General features: G+C 41.9%; 1 protein-coding gene across 2 annotated transcripts in view; it reads left to right on the forward strand.

Moving 5' to 3' along the window:
- SEPTIN8 (septin 8) overlaps positions 1–20,307 on the forward strand; it is a 47,560-nt gene that overhangs the window by 20,498 nt on the left and 6,755 nt on the right. For both annotated transcript variants that reach the window (XM_033140046.1, XM_033140047.1), the window contains exons 2-9: positions 795–909; positions 3,525–3,720; positions 5,494–5,680; positions 10,026–10,187; positions 12,152–12,248; positions 13,817–13,985; positions 14,260–14,392; positions 15,735–15,925. In XM_033140046.1, the coding sequence (XP_032995937.1) occupies positions 795–909; positions 3,525–3,720; positions 5,494–5,680; positions 10,026–10,187; positions 12,152–12,248; positions 13,817–13,985; positions 14,260–14,392; positions 15,735–15,925 (1,250 nt within the window). The remainder of the gene's footprint in view (positions 1–794; positions 910–3,524; positions 3,721–5,493; positions 5,681–10,025; positions 10,188–12,151; positions 12,249–13,816; positions 13,986–14,259; positions 14,393–15,734; positions 15,926–20,307) is intronic.

The raw sequence follows: 20,307 nt of genomic DNA on the forward strand, positions 1-20,307 counted from the left end.
CATAGCCTGCCTTTGGTGTAGAAAGAAAAACCTTGCCCTCTAATAATAGTGACATGTAAGCAAAGGTGCAGACAGTCAGCTTCCAAACCCACTCTTTCAACCGCCAGCTCAAACAGTAATTATCCCACTGTAAATGGAAAGTGTGGAAAGACCCCCAAGATACCACCGTAACAAGAAAACCTGGTGCGGTCGCAGATGGCGAGGTGAGTGATGTGCAGCCCCCACCACCTTCGCCCGCCCCCCCTTCAGGAGTGCGGGTGAACAAAGCTGCTTATGGCAGATTCAAAGGAAACAGATCAAGGGCTCCCAAAGCTGCTCCCCTTGGCTAACACGATTCAGATGCAGGAGACTTTAGAAAATGAAAGGATTAAGAAGTAATAAATAAAACATGCAAATTTGTCTCTTCCCTCCCCCCGCCACTCCTTTGCACAGTGAAAGCCGCCAGATCCGATTGTATGTTGGTTTTCCTTTTGAAATGGCTTCACAGTTGAAGCCTCCTGTCTCTTTAAGACGATTCCTTGTTAGATCAGGGAGAGTTTCTCTCCCCCCCCCTTTTTCTGATGCTTGACTATAATTACCAGTATGTCTGGAATGTGGCATATAAAAACATAATAAACCTCTGTGTGGGCAGCACTAGGATTGCTTCTGTGACTAGGGAGTCTGCTTGGCTTCAAGGGAAATGGTAGTGTGTTTATGGCTTTTATATTTTTCACCCCCAGTCTCCAGTTTCTGCTAACTTCCTTTCAGAAAACCCCTGCTAAATAATAGCATTCTCTTTTTCTCCCCCCCTGCAGAATGAAGAGAAACGGAATCTCGCTCTGGGAGGCCATGTTGGGTTTGACAGTCTTCCTGATCAGCTCGTCAGCAAATCTGTAGCGCAAGGCTTCAGCTTCAACATCCTCTGTGTGGGTGAGTGAAGCGTGCACTGCAAACGAGAAAAGCACTTGGACAAAAACAACACGTAGAAGAAACCAACTTGTTAGAATCTGGGGAGAGCCGGTCGCTTAGTGGAAGAACACGTGCTCTGTATGAACGCAAGGTCCCAGGCTCAGTCGCTGGCGTCTCCAGTTAAAAGGGCCAGGAGAGATCTCAGCCTAAGATCTTGCCTCATCTACTCTGACGGTATCTCTCCTAGGCTAGACGGACAAAGAATTTGACCTGGTGTAAGGTAGCTTCTTGTGTTTTTCAGGCACTGTTTTCAAACCACAGCCTTCTGCCCATGGTGGCAGGTGCCCATTGGGACTGGACTGGTGGGGTTGAAAACAGGGAGCCTTAGCAGTAGGTGGAGTCAGAGCCAATGACAGGCTGAGCTACCCTCCTTCCTGGTCTGGTTGTAAGTAAGAAGGCAGGCAGGCAGGTGGGGGCTGAATGAGGGCAGGCTGAGTTTGGCGGGTCACTTCCCCATTGCCTTAATAGAGCAGTCCCAACACCTTATACCATGGCTGATGTGCAGAGCTGAATCTCCCAAATTTGAGATGTACTTTGTTGAGGCAAGGCTAAAACTACTAATAGGATTTCAACACCATTCACCCCCCCTTTTTTTGAGTGGGGTAAGATCTTTGCTTGCTTTCTATATGATTGGGTTTCATGTCATATTGATGAAGGCCATGACTTACTTATATATTGCTTTCACAACTTTAGAAGCTGGATTTTTAGGTAGCTTGCATTTCTAATGTCTGGACCTGCTCCTACAAGATTCAACCACTGGTTAGAATAAAACTCAGTGAATACAGGATTGGGTGGCTTGCCCCATATGTTGTTGCCAAAGCTACTGGCTTGCTTACTTGCCTTCTCCTCCATAGTTTGATAGAGTTGTCTCCCCTATTTTATGACTTTCACAGGGAGCATTAAAGTTACGGTGGTTAGATTGGAATCGGATTGGAATAATTTGCTTCAGGCAATGATAATTGGGGCCTTTGATCTTCGTTTTAATTTTTAAAACATGCATATGATTTCTGGGGAACAGGTTTTGGTCTCCAGAAGGCGACCTACTACAAGGCCAAATTCTTGCTTTTCTTTTTGCAGATTTAGCCGCAGCAAAAAATTCCATAAATGCTTACTGTGCTAATTATAATTTTCCCCAGTCCAATCTGGCGAGTATTGGAAAATACTTTTAAATACATTGTTCTATGTGCTCATGGTTTCTGCTTGGTAAAATAGCTCAGGAGAGAATTTAATATACTCCAGGTCTCTACTGAGAGCTATAGGTGTGTACAAAAACTTCTATGTGATTTTGTCGCACTCATTGGTATGTTTCCCCTTCTCCTTGTTTTTCACATCACGTCTTTCTAATCAACTAAGTTATTTAACCAGGGAAACATCATTTATTTTCTGTACTAGAACAAATGGTGTGCAAATTATCATAATTGTGGTGGGACTTAAAGAAACAGAGTGATGGAATCGGGATATTTTTATCCTTATTATTGGAATAACCTGTAGTTTTAAAGGTTGTTCAAATGTCCAAGCCCTGCTTTTCTGAGCCTGTAGCTGCATGGTACTTGGATATGTGCTTTCAGAAAATAAGAGTTTGACCTTGATTTTAAGGAAACCCCCAATAATGCTGAATCCCTTTCTCTGTTCTCCATTCACCGCAGATTAATGTAACAAGATAAAGATGATCGACACTGACTCTGACAGGAAGATTAAGCATATACTGTTGTTGCGTAGGCAGCATTATGGGCAAGCAGGAAGAATTAAGGTTAAAGGCCATAAATCAAAAGAAATATATAAAGGCACTTTCTGCAGCTTGGAATGTCTTGATAGAATCTCAGTTGTTAATGGGACTGGGCCAGCCTCGAAAGCTTTCTGTTAACTCATGTTTCAAAATATACCCACACTTCATTGCCTCTCTGACAAAACAGCTCCACTATTTCACAAGCTTGGGTAGCCGCCAGCCATAGCCAGGAGCAAGTATTCCCTGATTCACTTCCCACTTGCTCTGCCAGCTTTCCTTGCAACACGTCCTTGCATCATACACCAGCCCAGGGGTTTCTGGTGCTCTGCCATCTGTCAAATATCCAGACTAGATTGAAATTATTACACTGTTCCACACTGATTCATGATCTCTCAAGGGGAGTTTGCCCATAATTAGAACATTGGAAGTTTCCTATAGGGTTGCGGAGAGATCGTGTTGACATTCTGTAAACCTTTCCCTTATTAGTCTTCACATTTTGCTGCTCTTTTCAGTTTTATGTCTGGAAAAGCAATGCTAGCCCATGGCTGCTTAGCAGCACAGAGGATTGAACTTAAAAAACAGTGGTATGTTTATAGAAAGGATATTGCCTCATGCTATTAATACTGCCTTTTGCTCCTAAAACAAAGGAAGTGGGTGGGAGATGGGAGACACCATCTGGGTTTTAACAGAAATTGAGGAGTTGCACATACTGAAGGTTTGTTTTGTTTGTTAGAAGCCTTTGGGGAGAAAGTTGTAGACAAGTCAAAGGGTCTTTACTGCGAACTCCCATGAGAAATATTTAGCGGGGGGAAAGATAATGATGCATCTCCTTATTTCTGGAATTTATCAGGTGAAACTGGCATTGGGAAGTCAACATTGATGAACACTCTCTTCAATACTACATTTGAGACTGAAGAAGCCAGTCACTATGAGCATGCTGTTCGCTTGCGGCCACGGACTTACGACTTGCAGGAAAGCAACGTCCACCTGAAATTAACCATTGTAGATGCTGTGGGGTTTGGGGATCAGATAAATAAAGATGAAAGGCAAGTCACTTTCCGATTTGGTGTAGAAAAGCCTGCAGTGCTTTGACGTGTAAAGGAATGTAATTTATTGGGAAGACGCTGGGCCTCACATGAGAGCGCCCATGCATAATTTGATCAGCTGCTTTGGGTGGCCTTTGCCAACCTGGTTCCCTCAAGATGTTTTGGACTACAACTCCCATCAACCTCAGCCAGCACAGTCATTTTGGACTGCAACTCCTATCACTGGCTGGGGCCAATGGGAGTTGCAGCCCACAAAATCTGGACAGCACCAGGTTAGCAATGGACACCTTAGGACACAACAATTTACTAAGTTTATCCCATTCACAGTTGGGCTTGGTGGGACACTATGTACTGAATGTTGACCCGGAACCTCTGGCCTTTGGACATACCAGCTGTATTGATTATTGATTACTCAACTCGGTGGGTTACACCTAGGTTGATGCTTGAGGTGCTGTTCCTCCCTTCCATTAACTGCTTCTGCCTATCCTCCCATTGCTCTAAACAGTAAGCTAATTGGTTCTTAAGTTTTGCCCTGACTCATTTTCAAAATGGCGGCTGCTGTGCCTCCTCCAGAGTGAGGGAAATAACAATTTGGATGAAGGAATCCTAAGGTCCATAAGGGCACTCAGCATCAACAGGAGAGGGCCTTTCAGTCATGCTTGTGGGCTTCCCAGAAGCATCTGGTTGTTCACTGTGGGAAACAGGATGCTGAACTAGACGGACCTTTTAACCTGCTCCAACAGGGCTGCTCTTCTCTTCTTGGGCAGATGATAAACAATCAGTGCTTTCTCTGTTCCTTTGTGACCCTATCACTTTGCATGTAGCCCCCACCCTTCTCTGACTTCCATTCTTAGAAACAAGTAGTCGAGGACAGTTGATGTCCGAGTAAAAGATTCATAATTTAATGCAGACTTGGACCACCCTCCCATGCTCTTTTTCTTCTCCCACACTTTTTTTTAAAACCCTGGTAATCTTTTTTAGGCTGTGTAACTGAAAACACTTGTTTAAAATTTCAGTGTTCTAGTTTGTAAGGATCAAATCTCTTACCAAATTTTTACTTTTCAGGGCAGCTCGTGGTTTTCCTCATCCGGGGGGAAAACTAGTTGCAAAAAGTAAATAAATACCCACCATTTGGGACCTTATGGTGAAGAGTGGGTAATAAATTGAGTAAATGCCTCTCAAATATTTATTGTATTATACATTAATTATGTATTTTTTTAGTTATATTTGTATCCTGACCTTCATCCGGGGAGTGCGGAACAGTATTTTAGTCTTGCAACCACTCTGTACGGTTGGTTCAGCTGACAGATGGTGACTAACCCAATTAACTCTGTGAACTCCGTAAATGGGCTGCCATTGGATGCTCACTTGACATATGAACAGTTTGAACACCCTTGGTTATAACTCAAGTGTGTAGTGAGTAACTGTGGTTTCATGTTATCACTTCTGCTTTATAACAAAGTTATCAAGTTCAGCTCATCAGCATAACATCCCCTCCCCCCAGAAGTGCTTTTGGCCTTATTTCCAATTTCACTTCTTGTGTGTGCACCACCTTCTGCCTAATTTTAGCTTTACCTCATGAGGTAACCTGTTATCAGTTAACACTAAAGGTTTTTAACATCTCTTTTACTGAATTCTGATCAAAGCTTGGCAGATGGGGGAGACTGGGCCATTCCTTTTGCAGATGCTTCAGCTCTAAACAGCATCCTTGAAAGTGCCCAGTCATTCTTTGTTAACTTTACCATTCAGGTTGCTAATGGAATTCGTTTTTAGTTACAGGCCGATAGTAGATTACATTGACACGCAGTTTGAAAACTACTTACAAGAAGAGCTCAAAATCCGGCGTTCCCTCTTTAATTATCATGATACAAGAATCCATGTCTGCCTTTATTTCATCACTCCAACTGGTCACTCGCTGAAGTCCTTGGATCTGGTAACCATGAAAAAGCTGGATAGTAAGGTATGTGCTTTACCTCACACGTCCTACAAGCATTGACTTTCAATTAAGTACAAGCTTTGGGTGGCACCTTCAGCTACCAATCACTGTGTAATTTAATTTACAGTCATACCTCTGGATACGTTCACTGCAGGTTGCGTTCGGCATGGGTTACGATTGCACCGAACCCAGAAGTACTGGAACGGGTTACTTCCGGGTTCGGCGCTTTGCGCATGTGCAGAAGCGACGAGTTGCGCCTTGCGCATGCTCAGAAGCGCACATGTGCAGACGTGGCGCTTCAGGTTGTGCTCAGTTCATGTTGCGAACGGGGCTCTGGAATGGATCCTGTTTGCAACCAGAGGTACCACTGTATTTGCTTTAGTTTTCCTGTACACCACTTAGAGATTTTTAAAAAAAAGATTAAGTGGCATAGAAACGGTCCAAATAAATAAATAAATATAAATGTTTCCTCACTTCTTCTACCAAGGAGGTCAAAGTTTCCCTGTTCTTAGCAGTTGTCTTAGACACTATCCTTCCCACTTCATTACACTCATTCCAGGTCACTTCAGCGTTATAAAATTTCTTGTTGTGAATGTCTCTGTTTGAGCAGTCCAGAGTGCATCAACAGTGCTGCCAGTGCTGAGATATGCATGGTTTGGGGAAATGGGTTAGGGGAAGGAAATCTTGTGGGCTCATGGAGTTTACGTATCACTGTTCTGATTAAAGTAAGACAACCCTGACTATTGTGTGTGGAAAACAACTTAACAGAAGTTATAAGTTACGCAGTAAATCAGTTTGTGTTAACGGCAGTTCTGATGCAGTAGTCATTGGGATGCATTGTTCTGGTGAGTTCAGTAAGGCAGCAACCATTTGCGGCTGTAGCCAGATGTAGACCACCTTAGCAATGCTGATAATTGCTTCCATGCAGCATGTGCTCAGCCAGCCAACTCTCCTCCTAGCTGATGACTAGGTGTGTGATGTTCAAAGTGAAAAAGCAAGTCTTCTGAAGTCCATGCTGTGAGGAGAGCTTGAGGCAGAGGGCAAAGGTCATTAATGTGAAAGGATTCATGTTCAAAACAAAAAAAGTTCACATTTTTATTGTGCGGCCTTTTAAACTTTAAGAACGTAAAACATTTTAAATGACCAAAGGATGCACTTTGCTAAGTATTAATTAGAATACTGCATCTGCTGAAGAATAGAAATGAGTCCCCCCACTTATATATTTCGGCTCCATCAGCTTGAACCCTGAGCTGCATATGCTGAGCTTTGCCCACTACTTTTATGTGTTGCTGTTTGGAGGCTATATTATATCCCCCCCCCCCCGCAGAAACCACTTCTGACACTAGCAGAATCCTTAATCCTGCATGCATAGATATTTGATCAGATGCATATGTGTATAATGCTATAGTATGCATATGTAATAGAGAGAGAGTGTGTGTGTGTGTCAACCCCAAGTAAACATTAAGGTCTGGTTCATAGCTCCAGTTTAATCCTTGTTGGCATATGAAGTGAGTATTTAAGATACCAAGATCTCAAAGCATGGGGTTGATAATAAAATAGTAGAAATAACAAGTAGAAAGACACGCGGCTAACTAGAATTGTGTGCTTCCACTGCAGAACTTGGTCATGTTTTGCTCTCTTTCATTACAGCTCACAGGGAGTTCTTTACAGGGGCATAAATATTAATATAATAATAAACAGTATGTTTCTGGTGGCCAGAGAGGTGTCCTAATTTTTCAGAATGGGGTGCCTTGGTAAAGAAAAAGTAATGATTAAGTGTAGCCTGAACCTCAGAACCCAGGTCTGTGAGATACGTAGGAAATAATGCTCTCAATTTCCAACTCGCTCTTTGTCCCTTTCCAAGAGCTGCTCCTGATTCAGATGTGGTTTGGATACTACATTGGCTTGAGATCAAACATCTGCTTAGCAAAGATGTAGGCATCTGAACTGGCTATGCATTGATGGGGAGGGGGGCAGCTGTTCGACAACTCTGCAATGTCAGCATGGTGATGTCAGACACTGGGTAGACTGTCTGGGTTTCCTGTGATATTAATGTATCTTGTTCATCCAAATGACTTCACCAGGCTTTTCCAGGGTGGAGGATCATTCTCCGCAGTTCACTCTCCCATCATGCACTGGGGTGCAGCTGAAGTCGTAACCAAAGGATCTGTTGCCTACTTTAACTGATTACTTCCAGACAGCCAAAAATGGTCTTCAAAGCTGAATTACTACATTAAATAATAGATGGCTGAGATTGCAGCATGTCTAGCCTTTCATATCTTGACACACACAAGTTAAAAGTATCCAACCCTGTCTCATTTACCACTTTATCTTAACTCAGCATACATTTTGGCGCAGTAAAGTACAGCTCTGTTTTGCAAAACCACCTGTTTCTAAAAGGGCTTTTACGATACATGTATATTTTATTATGTTGGCTTCAATATTTAGCATGCTGATGTTGCATATCTTTAATCTCATTCCATGCTTGTTTCTTTCCTTGTGGTGGTTTCACCTGATAATTCAGAAGAGAGATTCTGGCTTTGTTTCCAGCTCTGGAAATTGGATTGGGGGTGAAGGTCAAGAAGATGCAATTTTGGATGCAGTTTTGGGAGGACAGATTGATTACCTGTGGGAATATTTAAGAGAAATCCCAAGATAATGAAAAGTTGTCCAGCTTGCTCTGTAATTCACAACATAGTGATGGGAGATGGTGGCTGGGCTCCAAAAAACTGAGTGGGCTTGGTTCAGCCAAGTGGCATATGTTACTCTTTTCAGCAGCTGACTCTCAAGCTAGATCACAAACTGCTTTTACAACTCTGCATTCTTTTCCAAAGCAGTTCACGCTGAAGGAGTGGGGGAAGCTGCTGTTTAAGGAAAAACAAGCCTAAAACCTCCTTTGGGTGAACAGACTAGTTTTGCAGTTATTTTAATCCAGGCCAGCACTGACAACTGTGTCTTCTTGGTGACCCTGACAGTGCTTTGTTGCAGCAAAAGAGCAAAAAGCCATGCACCTGCCAATTCAATACAAATAGAGTTTGCTAGGAACTTTGTTCTGTAGGCAGACATGGAAAAGTCGTTGTCACTCAAGTACCTGTGTGTTGGTGGGCCACCAGGTATCCAATTTTTAGGCTCAATTTCCCTGAAATTGCCTGGCTTGCTTTTTCATACTGCCTTTTTAGAGCGTGCTTCTGTGTTCTTTTTGGAACACATCCATGCTCACCCCCCACCCCCTCATAAATTCACCTTTTTAAAAACTCAGCACCTCTGCATTTCTTCAAGCTAATTGCTGGAATCAGTGAATGGCTGGTTTAGCAATTAGGTTTAAGAAATAACAACATTTTAATTGGCTGCCAGCTGCTTATAAATTCCATTTGTTCACAAAGCCTGCCAGGAAATTAAAGCAAGGGGAGGCTTAGATCTAAAGCACAACATGCTCTTTTCCAACAGTAGCATCCAATACCTACAACCTGCGTAAAGTCTTACCTGAGGCAGGGAGCTCCCAGAATTGCACCCAAGAGGTTCAAGGGGCTGCCATGGAATGGAAGTATTATACACACACATCATGCGTTTTCCGTTTGTATGGAGGGGGTTATGAATCCCGGCCAAAATCTCTTTTTTTCATTTGCCTCTTGAAAGCAAAATACTGTTATCAGACAGGATTAGAGCAGATCAAAGTAGATCTCTGCTTTACTTTATACTCATGGTACAGTCTTGTTCATCCAGATGTTTTGGAATGCAACTCCAAGCTAGCTGACTTACTGCAAGGCCTCAGAAAAAACAGATATTTGTGATAGAAAGTCAATTTTTGACACTGGTTAGATTTAATTGTGTCACATTGACTTCACTCGGAATAGTTCTTTTTTCTTCTTCTTGCTTTACTTTGAAGCCCCTAATCATACTACATTAATAATACTTGGAAGAATAATGTAAATTTCCTTGGATATCTGAATGCAAGAGAATACACTGTGGCCAAGGGTGGCTAAATGCTCAGCGCTTGAGTGGCAACACTTGCTATTTCAACTGTTTGATGTGACAGACTTGCATTCACAATGCTAAGCAACATTCTGCTCTTAGCTGATACTCCAGACAGCTTGTATTCTGGAGTATTTTACTCAAGTGTAGACCTATTGAAATTAATGAACAGGACTAACTTAATTAATTTTAACTATACACACTATTGGGAGGTTTTGAAAGCATTCTGTGTGAATTGGTGGCAATGGGATATTAAAGGAGAGCGGAGACCTAATTTAATGTGCTTATACAAGTGAGGTTGGGGGAGCCCAGTATCCCTAACACAGTGCAATTAATGATAGGCCTCCAAAACTCTTTAGGAGGAAAAATGCTTACATTGGTTTTATTTCTTTTGCAGGTGAACATTATCCCTATAATTGCCAAAGCTGACACCATTTCCAAGAGTGAGTTGCACAAGTTTAAGATTAAGATCATGAGTGAACTGGTTAGTAATGGAGTCCAGATCTATCAGTTCCCCACGGATGATGATGCTGTGGCTGAGATTAACTCTGTGATGAATGTGAGTAATGTGCTTACTACAACAAGTTTTTATAGTTTTGTATTGATAGCAGTGACGTATCAAAACTGAAGATTGTGTGAACTGGTAGACTCAGTTTGTAGTAGTACTTTGGTGCTATTCCTCCCATTTCTCAGTGGAGCACTCCTTGTTGTATAAGGAAGCAGTGGGATCTTGTTGGGTTGGCTACTGCGACGGCGCAACGGCACTTTTCCCCCTGGCGCTGTTGGGGCGCACTCACTTAAAAATAGAGTGCGCCCACCTCACAGAACACCACTTCCACAAATTCCCTCAAACTACCTCAGATTATCTTGTGGGGGACTTATGTGAGGTGAAACTTAATAATTAGGAGTCTCAGGCAGGATTTGTTCAAATAAACAATAACGATTCTATTTAACAAGGAAGTTTATGACACGAGTGGATAAAACTTAGGATACTTCAGTTTACAATGTTATTTCACTTCAAGGTTTTCTCAGTTGCTTCATACTTAATACTTTGGTTCTTAACAAGGTGGTACTTTCTGTCAGTTACACACCCCTTAGACAACCCTACTCCTGAGGTACTCCAAGTAATAGACCAAAGGTTTCATTGGTTTGTCTTCTCTTACTAGAAGAATCTCTCCCCTCCTGACTGGAATGAGTCCTAAGTGGACTGTATTCTCACAGCTTCTACTTCTCCTGGCTCAGCCTCAGCTTCCCAGTTAATTCCTGGCCTAATTACTGTTACAGGACACCACACACTGTCCTTCACACTAAGCTCAGAGACTCCTTTCTCTAGCTTGTGATAGTTTCCTCAGAGTGGATGCTTCTACCTAGAACCAACTCTCACTCCCTCTCTTCCTGCCTATCCTCCCAACCTCAATCCCAACCTACTCCAAAACCTCCTACTAACACTCCCTCCAAAACCCACTGTGTCTCCAAATCCTCTCCTTTTCAACTCCACCCCCCCCCCCGAAACTCGACCAATCAGAGGCTGCCTTACATTAACCCTTTTCTGGCATGGGTAAAAGAAAAAGAAAATACTTGGGGACCCAACCTGCCCTAGCACAAACAAACTTTTCCGTCACAGCTATTATCATATACAATAAATACTCATGGGTATTACCAAAATTACTTAGTACTTTCCCAGTAAATAGAACAATGAAATGTGGTACACAAATAGTCCTACACAACCCAGTTACCTGAACTGGACACTCTTTTTAAAATGCCTCTTGCTTAAGCTTGCATTATGGTCTACTTCGTAACAGCAGACAGCGCCAGACAGAGTAGAGATATGGAACATCCCTTTCACACTCATCTTTGGAACAGGGAGTGAATTTGCAATGCTATCTCTAAACATACTCTGTATGTGACAGGATCTACAAGTTGCCTCTTCCCATACTTGAATAAGCTGTGGATTGTGGAAGCTGAGTGAGTGGAAATACCAGACATCCAGATTGCCTTTCTTTGTTTCACCTTGAGTTGCGTCCCTGTTGGGTGGATCAATATGATTACTCTTATATCTCAGATATAAGAGGTCGTTGAGGCAAAACCTGTTGCTTGGGCAGGAGCTTCCCTACAGTTATTTACTGATATGAAATGGTCAGGATTCACCCCATGAGTCCCGTCTGTGGAAGCCCTGAGCAAGCAACATGATAGTATACGTCTGAGCAATGAAGAGTCAGGTGGGATAAGGATAAGCATTCTTTTTGGCAAGTCTGTTCATGGAGAAAGTGACTGTGTGAAATCTTCAGTTCTTGGTTTATAGTTGAAAATGGTAGGTTTTTCTTTCCTTTTGTCTTGTTTTAGTGTAACAGCGGAAGATTTTGCAGAGTAAGTTTCTGTCTTTGCAGTTCTGCTGTCAGCAAAAATGCCAATACCACAGACGTGGGAAATGTGATTCTGTGCTATGAGGAGTTGAACTGAGGCTGAGGGCGCAAATGACATCTTATATTTTGCATTGAATTCCATGGTTATGTGTCATTTTAGGCTCATCTGCCGTTTGCTGTTGTAGGAAGCACAGAAGAGGTAAAGGTTGGAAATAAAATGGTGAGGGCTCGACAATATCCTTGGGGTGTGGTACAAGGTAAGTCGGAAGCCAGGCCTTTTGACAGTGTTGTGTGGACTTTCCTTGATTGTTTCCTGCTCTTGTAGCTGTCTGGGCTGTAGTCATCATTATTCGTACTTGGAGTTAAACCCCTTGAAATGAATGGGCATGACTAATGGACCATTAATTCCAGTATGCCTACCCAGAGTATGACTAACCCAATGGATTTACTAATGTTCAGTTTTATGCCAAAGTCAGCTTGCCCTCAGCTCCAGGGAATGTCACAGTCCTATTTCCTATAAAAGTCTTTGATAAGGAACATTCCTATCATGTCACCTTTAGATGACAACAACTACCGTATTTTTCGCACCATAAGACGCACTTAGTTTTTAGAGCAGGAAAAAAATATATAGCATATGCAGGTGACACTGTGAGCAACTCCGGAGCAAGAGGAGCCGCACACAGCATCAAGCAAGCGGAGCTCCCCTCCTCCCTGGCTGGCTTTAAAGCAAGTGGGGGGAGAGCCGCCTTGATGCTGATCTGGCAAGGCTCTGTGGTGTTTTATTTTACACTTGTTTTTGGAAGCTGATTTTCCAACAACAAAGTTGAGCTGAAAGTGGTTTCCAAAAATAGCAAAGTCTATTAAAAACGGATGCTGTTGTTATCTTTTAATTTATTAATTGCTTCCTATGAAGCATCCCAAAGTGATTTTACAGTACAATCAATACATTTATAAAGCGTTTGCATATATACATTAAAAATAAATTATATATAAAAGCAATTAAACAACACTTCAGGTGATCTATCAATATATATCAAAAGCAGGTGGTAATAATGCAATAAATGCATCAATACACAATTAAAATACAGTTGAATACAAGGATACAAAAACACCCTCATGGTCGCCACAAATTCATGCCACATACTAAACTTCTCCTTAAACCAAGGCTTTCAAGCATAGTGGCACAAATAGTTTTAGAAGACTGTTCCTGATTAAAGTAGACTGGCACCTAAAATTCTGGTGTTTATCTGTTAAAAACATTTTTGTTTCATCAGGTATTTTTAGAAAATTTATTCAGTTCATTGTTGGTTCTGTATTTTTTATTTTTATATTATGATGTTTCGATTTATGTTACTTTTTTGGTGTGTACCACCACAATATTTTTGTTAGAAGCTAGTGGTATATATAAATACCATAATAAAGAAATGAAAAATATTTTAAAAGCAAATAAGTACGAGACACAAACATTTCCTGCTTCCAAATAAACAAGCCTAAAACAGTAAATCAGCATAACAATATTATGGATGATATCCTGCATATTCCATATTTATTCATACAGAGGCAGCAATCCCAAATGCAATTGCTAGAGAGTAAGCCCTTTTGGAACCCAAGGGTGACCTCTGAGTAAATTTGCATAGGATTGTGTTAAAAAAGTTTGCTAATCGGACGGGACGAAGCTGCCCTCCTCTTAACAGAGGAAACATTCTTTCAATTCTGCTTAGAATGTTACACCAACAAAGGAAACCCCAGGATTTTGAGTCAGGTTGGTGTGTATAAACCATCAATTTTTTCACATTGGCTACTCTCCTTCTCTTCGTTTTCCCAGTTGAGAATGAAAGCCACTGTGACTTTGTGAAGCTGCGAGAGATGCTGATTCGTGTCAACATGGAAGATCTGCGGGAGCAAACTCATACTCGCCACTACGAGCTTTACAGGCGGTGTAAGCTAGAAGAAATGGGCTTCAAAGATACTGATCCTGACAGCCAGCCATTCAGGTGAGAGAGCATCCTCTCCATTCTTGCTTTCTGCTGGAATACCTGTACAGGTGTGTGAAGGCTTCAAGTTCTGTCGGAATCTGGGGCACTCTTGTAAGCAGGATGACAGTAATGTGTAATGTCCTTAATGCCTCACCGCCTCCCTCTTTGACACATGCATGCGCAGCACATGTACGTAGGTGTAGCTTTGTAGCTGCTTATTGTCTTCCGTTGTTTTTCAGCACCTTTTAACGTCTAAGTGATTTGAGGTTTGTGTCTTTTGTGTCTTAACCAGCCTTCAAGAAACCTATGAGACCAAGAGAAAAGAATTCCTCTGTGAGTTGCAGAAGAAAGAGGAAGAAATGAGGCAAATGTTTGTGAACAAGGTCAAGGAAACAGAGTTGGAACTGAAAGAAAAGGAGAGAGAAGTGAGTGGCAGAGATTGGAATCTGGGCCACAGAGTCATATGGTCAAAAGTAATAGGGGTGGGTGAGGGGGTGGGGGTTGGAATATTATAATATTCCAACACTGAAAAGCAAAGAAAATGAGAACTTTCTTGCTGGATCCAACAGAGGCCTGTCAAATCCAGCAGTCTGTCTCCATTGATATGAGCAGCCAGATCCTTCTGGGACCTTAGAAACTGGGCATTAAAGGGACATTCATCCTGTGGGGAATGCATTAGAGGGTTAGGATTGCTCCCTAATTTGTTTAATCCATTTTTAAAGGCCATCTAATCTATTGTTCTTGACTATACCTTGCGGTAGTATATTCCTTACTTTTTGCGTGTGAGAAACTACTACCAATTCATTTCATAGGCTGGCTCCAACTTAGCAATTTTTATTTGATATGAAGGCTGTGAGGGGAAAGTCTTAAAACTTCTGAATTTTTGTGTTTGAATTTATTAAGATATACTCCAGGGCTTTCAGTATCTAAAACCTAGATGAAACAATCCCAAAATGACTTCATCCATGTCATATCTCCAGCATTATCTTACCCTAGCTATGAGCTGCTTCTTTTTTTTGTAAAAGAAACCTTTCAACTACAGTAGTACCTCGTGTTACGTACCATCCCCCTTACGAATGCTGCGGGTTACGCGCTCCATTAACCTGGAAGTAGATGCCCCTTGTTGCGACCTTTGCCCCGGGATGCGAGCGGAAGTTGTGCTCTGGCAGCGCGGCAGCGGCGGGAGGCGCCATTAGCGAAAGTGCACCTCATGTTACGAGAGGTTTCCTGTTACAAACGGACCTCCGGAATGGATTAAGTACGTAACACGAGGTACCACTGTAATCATGAAGGCATTTTGCTATCTTTCAGGAGCAGAGGGGGCTCATCTGACACATGATGGTCAGGCAAGAGGGTGTCAAGTAATTGTAAACCTTTGTTCTTCAGCTGGAACTAAGGGCCAGGCCATATATTAATGGAGTGGAGGAATTGCTGTTTTCACTATAGTGGTCCCTCCACTGATGTCTGTGGAAAGAACCCGTACAAGTCAGGCAGATTATTCTTTCTGTGGTGGTATACAGATGTATTGAGAAGCAGAATTAGTCCATCCCACATGGATCCATTATGTAGATGTTAACCAGAGCAGCACTGGATCCAGAAGTGACACCCATGTTTCTCATTAGCGTTTAACTCTGCCCTCTGTGATGACCTATAGGACACACTTGTTTGGATGGTAGTGCCCTGTTGTAGGTCAGGATTGGGTTCTACTTCCTTGCAGTGGAGGCAGTGCTGACTGAGTTTCTCTCCCCACCTCCCTCCTTTGGCCAGCTGCATGAGAAGTTTGAACATCTAAAAAGAATGCATCAGGAAGAGAAGAGGAAAGTGGAGGAGAAGAGAAGAGAGCTGGAGGAGGAGATGAACGCCTTCAACAGGAGGAAAGTGGCAGTTGAAACCCTGCAGTGTCAGTCTCTGCAAGCCACTTCACAGCAGCCACTGAAGAAGGACAAAGACAAGAAAAAGTAAGCAGTTTGACATGAGCTTCACTTTGTTTCCATCCTTTCCCAAGATAAGACATTCACACCCAAGTCAAGTCATCTAAAAATATTGCAACAAATGAGTTATTTTTTAAAGGGTGGTGAGAAGGAATGAGGAGGGACTCAAGAAGCAGTTTAGATAATTTCCAGAATTATAAAGAAGCCCCAATTTCCCATTCTAACAGAATAAGCCAAGTAAATGTTGTATAAATTTTAGCCATAGTTTCTCAACCATACCAAAGATTTAAGGAGGGAAAAGACCTCCATCTTAGACTGAAGATTGACCCAGTAAATGCTGTTTCTGGCCCCAGGATAGTCTTGTCACTTTTTCTTGAAGTGCATTAGCAATGAAAACAAGCATAAAAACAATTTCATACAAAAACAAGTTCATATATGTATACATACATACATACAACTAGTATTAATTCTTTGTCTGCTGGCCACCATGGAAGGGAAATAAGAGAGTTCTATATAAACAGATCAGTGTTGTTTTATGTAGTGTTGACATTAAGCATCCCTAACAGGATTCTTGTTTCATGGGATCTTGAAATGCAGTTGATTTCATTTTTGGTTAGAGTAGGTTCTGTTCTCCATGTAGGTCTACTCATTATAGTGGACAAATTTAATGTTCAGGCTGCATATTGTGTCATACCTCTGCATGAACGTGTGCAGTTGCCTTGATACAGAGTCAGACCATTAGCCAATCCAGCCCATTATGCTGAGAAGCAGTGGCTGTCCAGAGTCTCAGGCAGAGATCTTTCGTACACTGCTGTGTGTGGTCCTGCTAACTGGAGATCTTACAGATAAAACTGAGAACCTTCCCTCAGGCAAAGCATATTCTGTACCACTGAGTCATGTTTCATCCCTCCAGATAAACTGCTACATGGGACCCTAGCAATTACCCTGTTGGAGCAGATCAAAGGTCTTCTAGTCAAACAGGGGCCAGCCATGTCTCTGGGAAGTCTAGAAAAGAGGATATTGTGGAGATACCACTTTTGATCTTTGTCTCCAGTGTCTGTTAACTGGCAGACTAAAACAGGACTTCTATATCCAAAATATATTTGTTGGACCTCATTGTAAAGCCATCTAAACCAGTGACCACACTGCATCTTGTGATACTGAATTCCGCAAACGAGTTTTCAATATCCGAATAAGCACATTTTTGTTTTGAATCAACTGCTAAAAGTGTTTCTCCGATGTACTCTTCCGGCAGGTTATCACCTCTTTATAGCTGCTACTCGTAGTTGAGCCAGCTGCAATACAAAATGGGGATAAACAGGGATAAAAACCATACTACTACTTTGCTACACCTGGTATTTTATACTTGTTAAAATATTGAAGTTCATGGAGGTCCAGGCCTTGTTTTTGGTAACCATGCATCATAATGATAATGAAGGTGAGAATACAAGGCAAGGATTAGCTCAGTTCAAGTTTTAATTTAAGTACAGTTTCCTGCTACCTGTGCGAGATTGTTTGAAGACAATGAAATCCCTCCACTGCAAATTAATAATTTCCTGCTTAGAATGTACTGAAACTTCTGTGGCATATTTATTGTTCTTCTTCTTGCTAATACTTCTTTTTCTTGCTAATACCATGGAGGACGTCTGCCTCTCATCTTCTACTTGATCTAGGATCCAAGAGCTATACTGTAGCTTGTTTTATGAGATATACCCTGATTCACGTCCGACAGTTTTCAGTGATCTGCTGTAATGCAGTCTTTGTTTCAAAGTATTGCCATGTGTGATACGGTTGCATGTCCAGCCTTTGAGATTAAAGGTGTCCTTTACTTTAAAAGGCGCGGATAACGCTGAAACATCTTCCTCAACCTACACTTGCCTATGAATACTTGCCAGCATTCATATGCATATGTAGCTAACCAGTTGCAGAAGCTGTGCATATCTTCTCCTTCTGGTCCATTCAAGGACTAGTACGGCAGTTTTTGATGCTTTGTTAACTCTAGAGAATGTAACATGCATTCTGGTCTCTGATGTGGTCTGTAGCCTCCCCAGGCCTCTGTCCCTGGTTTTTCTACCCTCAGTTCAGTCAGAGGCAACTCCCCTGTTCAGGTATTCACAACCACACAGCAATAAGCCTGTGAGAGCAGGACTGCCACACTGTGAACAAAGACATTGGATTCTTATCTCATTATACATAACAAAGCCATCTTTAGCCATCTCACCCCTTGCCTTTCCCTGCAAGACTAATTGCAGCCGTTTAGAGTCGTCAACAGGTTTTCCACACTTATCAGCCTATCACCCATTCCCACCACCCTTCTGAGTAATACCCCTCCCCACTCCCCCCCTATATTTAAGGATCTGGTGACTTCTGTTTCAGTGTATCTGAAGAAGTGTGCATGCACACGAAAGCTCATACCAGGAACAAACTCAGTTGGTCTCTAAGGTGCTACTAGAAAGAATTTTCGATTTTGTTCTGGTTCCTCCTGCCCCACACCACAGCCACTTCCCAGTGCTGTCTGTGCATGTTTGCTGAGGGTTCTGGCTCACAGGGAAATCCCACATGTCCATCAGGCTCCTGCATTGCAGACATGCCCTCAACACAGAATTGGAGAGAGGCTAGCATGGATGTGGAGGCAGGGCAAGGGTGCGCAGTCCTATTTTTATTCGCCGCGCAATTTTAGTCATGGTTGTGAAGGCCTTTGTAGACCTGAAGTTGCTTAGCACATGTGTTGATATCCCCAGGCTGTTGTTAAGAGGTCAGGGTCCCTGCTGATACTCAGCTGATGCTAGCTGCCAGCTTTTCCAGATTATTATTCCCAAGAGTGGGCTCACGTGTTACCTTTGTAGCATGAAAGCCACTTCTGCCTGGACCCCAGGCCACTGCTAGATTAGTGACATCTGTAAAGAAGGAACTTGTCTGAGTTAGGATTGTGGTAGGGATCCTTCTTTCCTACTGTTGTCAGGAAGTGGTGGTGACATCACTCTACCATGTGAATGAATCCCCCAATGATCATCTTGTGAGGGATGTCAAATAGCCTGCCTTGGATCCATGATCTCTGTTAGTTGCTTATTACTGCCCAGATACAATGCATGCAGCTTGGGCCCTAGGAGTAATAATGCAGGTTTTATAAGAGATTTTTAATGATCTGTGTAATACAAGAACTGTTGTCCTTGCAGCTAAAGTGTAAAAGAGAGGAATGGATGAAATTCTGCAAGTGGCATATAGTGTACCAGAGCTGGGGAGGGTGCAAAAAATGGTGTAGGCAAGGTTGGGGGGGGGAACTCTCCTGAAGCAAGTTGATGTGAACTTGACAGCCAATGACTTTCTGAGCTAATGTGCGTTACAAAATTCTAGCAAGTTGGTTTGCCTCAGAATGTTAGTAGTTTTGCATTAACTATTTAACTTCAAGCAAAGAACCCTAGTGGTTTTATGTGATTTATATTCTTTATCTTTTTTTAATGATATGATTGTGTGACTAAGCTATAGAACTGATCCACAACTACATAGTCTCAGATGATGTAATATTTGCTGTATAATAATACACAGTGCAATCTATTTTTTCCATGCATACTTACTCTAGGTAAGTGGATGATGGCGACTGTAAGATAAATTGCCCATCTCTTACTAGGAGTTCAAACTAAAACGTCTAGCACAAGTCGCAGAAAAGTTACAGAATTGGGCTATAAGATTGCTGTAGGGGCTTCTGTCTCATATACAAATGGCTTCTTTGTTCTTTACTCATGCTAAATTTCAGCCTCTTATCTTCCATGAATTAAGAATGTTGGTGATGATTTGTGCTTGTGTTAAGCTTAATATGATATCATATCCTCTTGAGAGATTCCTGGTTATCTTGATTAGTTCTATCTAACATTGCTAGTACCTATTTCTTTTTCTTTAAAAAAAATCAGTTTTGCTGAAAAGTCTATTTATGTTTCTGTATGAATCTTATGGAGCAGCAGTGTAACTTATATTTAGCATGAGCAAGATGACTTATGATATGATGAGCTAAAGTGAGTCACAATAGCCTGTCTAGAGTGCCACCACCAATCCAGGATCTTGAACAGACCCCAGTCCTTCTAACAGAGATCTTAAAAAGAGAAATGCCTAAGATTGAACTAGGTGACTCATAAGTTTAAAACATGTGGTGTGTTATTCAGGTAAACTGATTAATCTTATTTCTAGTGCAATTAATTAGATTTTTTGTTTTGTATTTTTTAAAAAGTAAGGCAAGAATGATTTGATTTTGATCCTGGAGTGGTCTGGTTTACATATAACATTAAACCATGGTTTAATGTTATGTGGCCAAACCTTCGCAAGCCCAAGCAAAGTGTCAGACTCACTCACATCACTTTCCCTCTTCTTCAGCCAGGAGTGTGACTTCTGCTGAGCTTAGTTTAACTTGCAAATAA

The sequence above is a fragment of the Lacerta agilis genome, chromosome 2 (assembly GCF_009819535.1).
Source record: "Lacerta agilis isolate rLacAgi1 chromosome 2, rLacAgi1.pri, whole genome shotgun sequence".
Classification (NCBI taxonomy): Eukaryota; Metazoa; Chordata; class Lepidosauria; order Squamata; family Lacertidae; genus Lacerta; species Lacerta agilis.